Source organism: Austrofundulus limnaeus, unplaced genomic scaffold (assembly GCF_001266775.1).
Source record: "Austrofundulus limnaeus strain Quisiro unplaced genomic scaffold, Austrofundulus_limnaeus-1.0 Scaffold935, whole genome shotgun sequence".
Taxonomy (NCBI): domain Eukaryota; kingdom Metazoa; phylum Chordata; class Actinopteri; order Cyprinodontiformes; family Rivulidae; genus Austrofundulus; species Austrofundulus limnaeus.
The window spans coordinates 161,132-162,840 of NW_013953337.1; the positions used below are offsets into that span (position 1 = coordinate 161,132).

The 1,709-nt window shown below is 38.5% G+C and overlaps 1 protein-coding gene across 1 annotated transcript in view; it reads left to right on the forward strand.

Annotated features, from left to right (window-relative positions):
• LOC106533392 (uncharacterized protein C18orf63) overlaps positions 1–1,543 on the forward strand; it is a gene marked incomplete at its 3' end in the record, with an annotated part of 8,338 nt that extends 6,795 nt beyond the window's left edge. The window contains 2 exon segments of the mRNA XM_014029656.1: positions 1,354–1,395; positions 1,467–1,543. Of these exon segments, the coding sequence (XP_013885110.1) occupies positions 1,354–1,395; positions 1,467–1,543 (119 nt within the window).
• Between the last annotated feature and the right edge of the window lie 166 nt (positions 1,544–1,709).

A 1,709-nucleotide genomic window follows, 5' to 3' on the forward strand; every position in this document is an offset into this window, starting at 1 on the left:
CAATAACAGTAACAACAGCTTTTTGACAAAATGATTAAAAATGAATTACAAAAACTAATTTGATAAAGTGCAAATTAAAATATACAGTAGTTGTATTTGCAATAGTATTTGATAATGTTTTGAACTTTTAAAATATTGCAGGTAGAACCAGAAGCTGCACTTCATATTAGTGACTGACATTTTTTTTGACGAGTTACCTTCATTTTTGCTTCTACTTTTAATTTAAAATAGGTTTCCATTCTCGGCAGGTATCTAAGGTTCTTCTTCTACGTATTAAAAAAAGTTGTTAAACATCTAAGTGGCACCACTGCTACTGGTGGTGAGAAAGTGTATTGCACCTTATTTAAAATCAATGTGGTCCCACGGCCCTCTGTGGCCCAAAGTTAAAAACTGTTGTTCTTTTGAGGCCCTCAAGGTGGCGCTCACAGCCCACATTTGGGCTGCGGCCCATGGGTTAAGAATCTGAAAGAGGAAAATATTTSAGACAGCTAACAGTCTTCACCCTGAAGGTCAGACCGTGCAGTGAGGTCCACCTCAGGCCTCAGGGAAAAGGTCAAAGGCATCAACTAAAATGCATTAACTGTAAAATCTGACCTTTATTTCAAGAAAATRTAGTTTCATCCCCATCTGCTGTTTCCTACTGGAACTCCTCTGTAAAAACCTTAACTGGGTAAAAATCTGCTCTCTTCCACACAATTAGTTTTCTTACCAGTAAGCTTAAAGTATTTTATTTTAAATTAATTCACAGATTTTACCAACCAAACATTTTCTTCAGAAATACAAAGCTGATATTGATACTTCCTGTTCTTTCTGTAAACTTCCTCCAGAAACATCTGTTCAGCTCTTTTGGAAATGTACCTGCTCACAGGACCTTTAGAAAGACAGCTGCTCTGATTTCCACTGTTAAACCTGATTTCTTGTTGTATTATGAAAATGTTGTGGTTGGYATCACAGGTTTTAAAGTGAGACTCTTCTGCCATATACCTGTATATTATCTATCTGATTTTGTTTCTGGCCAAGTTTCATATTCAAAAAACTAAAGTAATTCATAGAAAACCACTTTTTGACCTCTTTGCAATGGATGTAAAATTATATTTTGATGTAATCTCAGATTCAAACAAGGAGGCTGTAAAAACAAAAATATTTGTAGTATGTACAACCTTATTCTGTAACTCTCATTTTTTTCTTTTTCTGTTCCTTCATGCTAATTCCTTTGTTTTTGATCTGTTCTCCTGAACGTTTTTGTAAGATGTGCAAAGTTGTTAATAAAAAAAAGAGCAGGTCAAAGGTCAAAGGTCATGGTTTGTTTGGTTCTCAGAAGCTACAGTAGATTCTGTTCTTGCTTGTCTTCAGGTAAAGACTTCCTGTCAGATCGAGGACGTCTCAGTGCCGTCAGTAAGTCGTCTCTCTCGTCTCTGAGGCTAAATGTCCTGAAACGTCTCAGACCTGACCTGTTCCTTCTTCAGGTCTGGAGCTGAGCAGCAGCCAGGGACACCTGTGTCTGAGCCTCCAAGCCCACATCCTCCGGCTGCCTCCACCTACAGTAAGACAGGACATAAACCCACAGGGACAGAGAATAAACCCTGAGGGACAGAGAATAAACCCAGAGGGACAGAGAATAAACCCTGAGGGACAGAGAATAAACCCTGAGGGACAGAGAATAAACCCTGAGGGACAGAGAATAAACCCTGAGGGACAGAGAATAAACC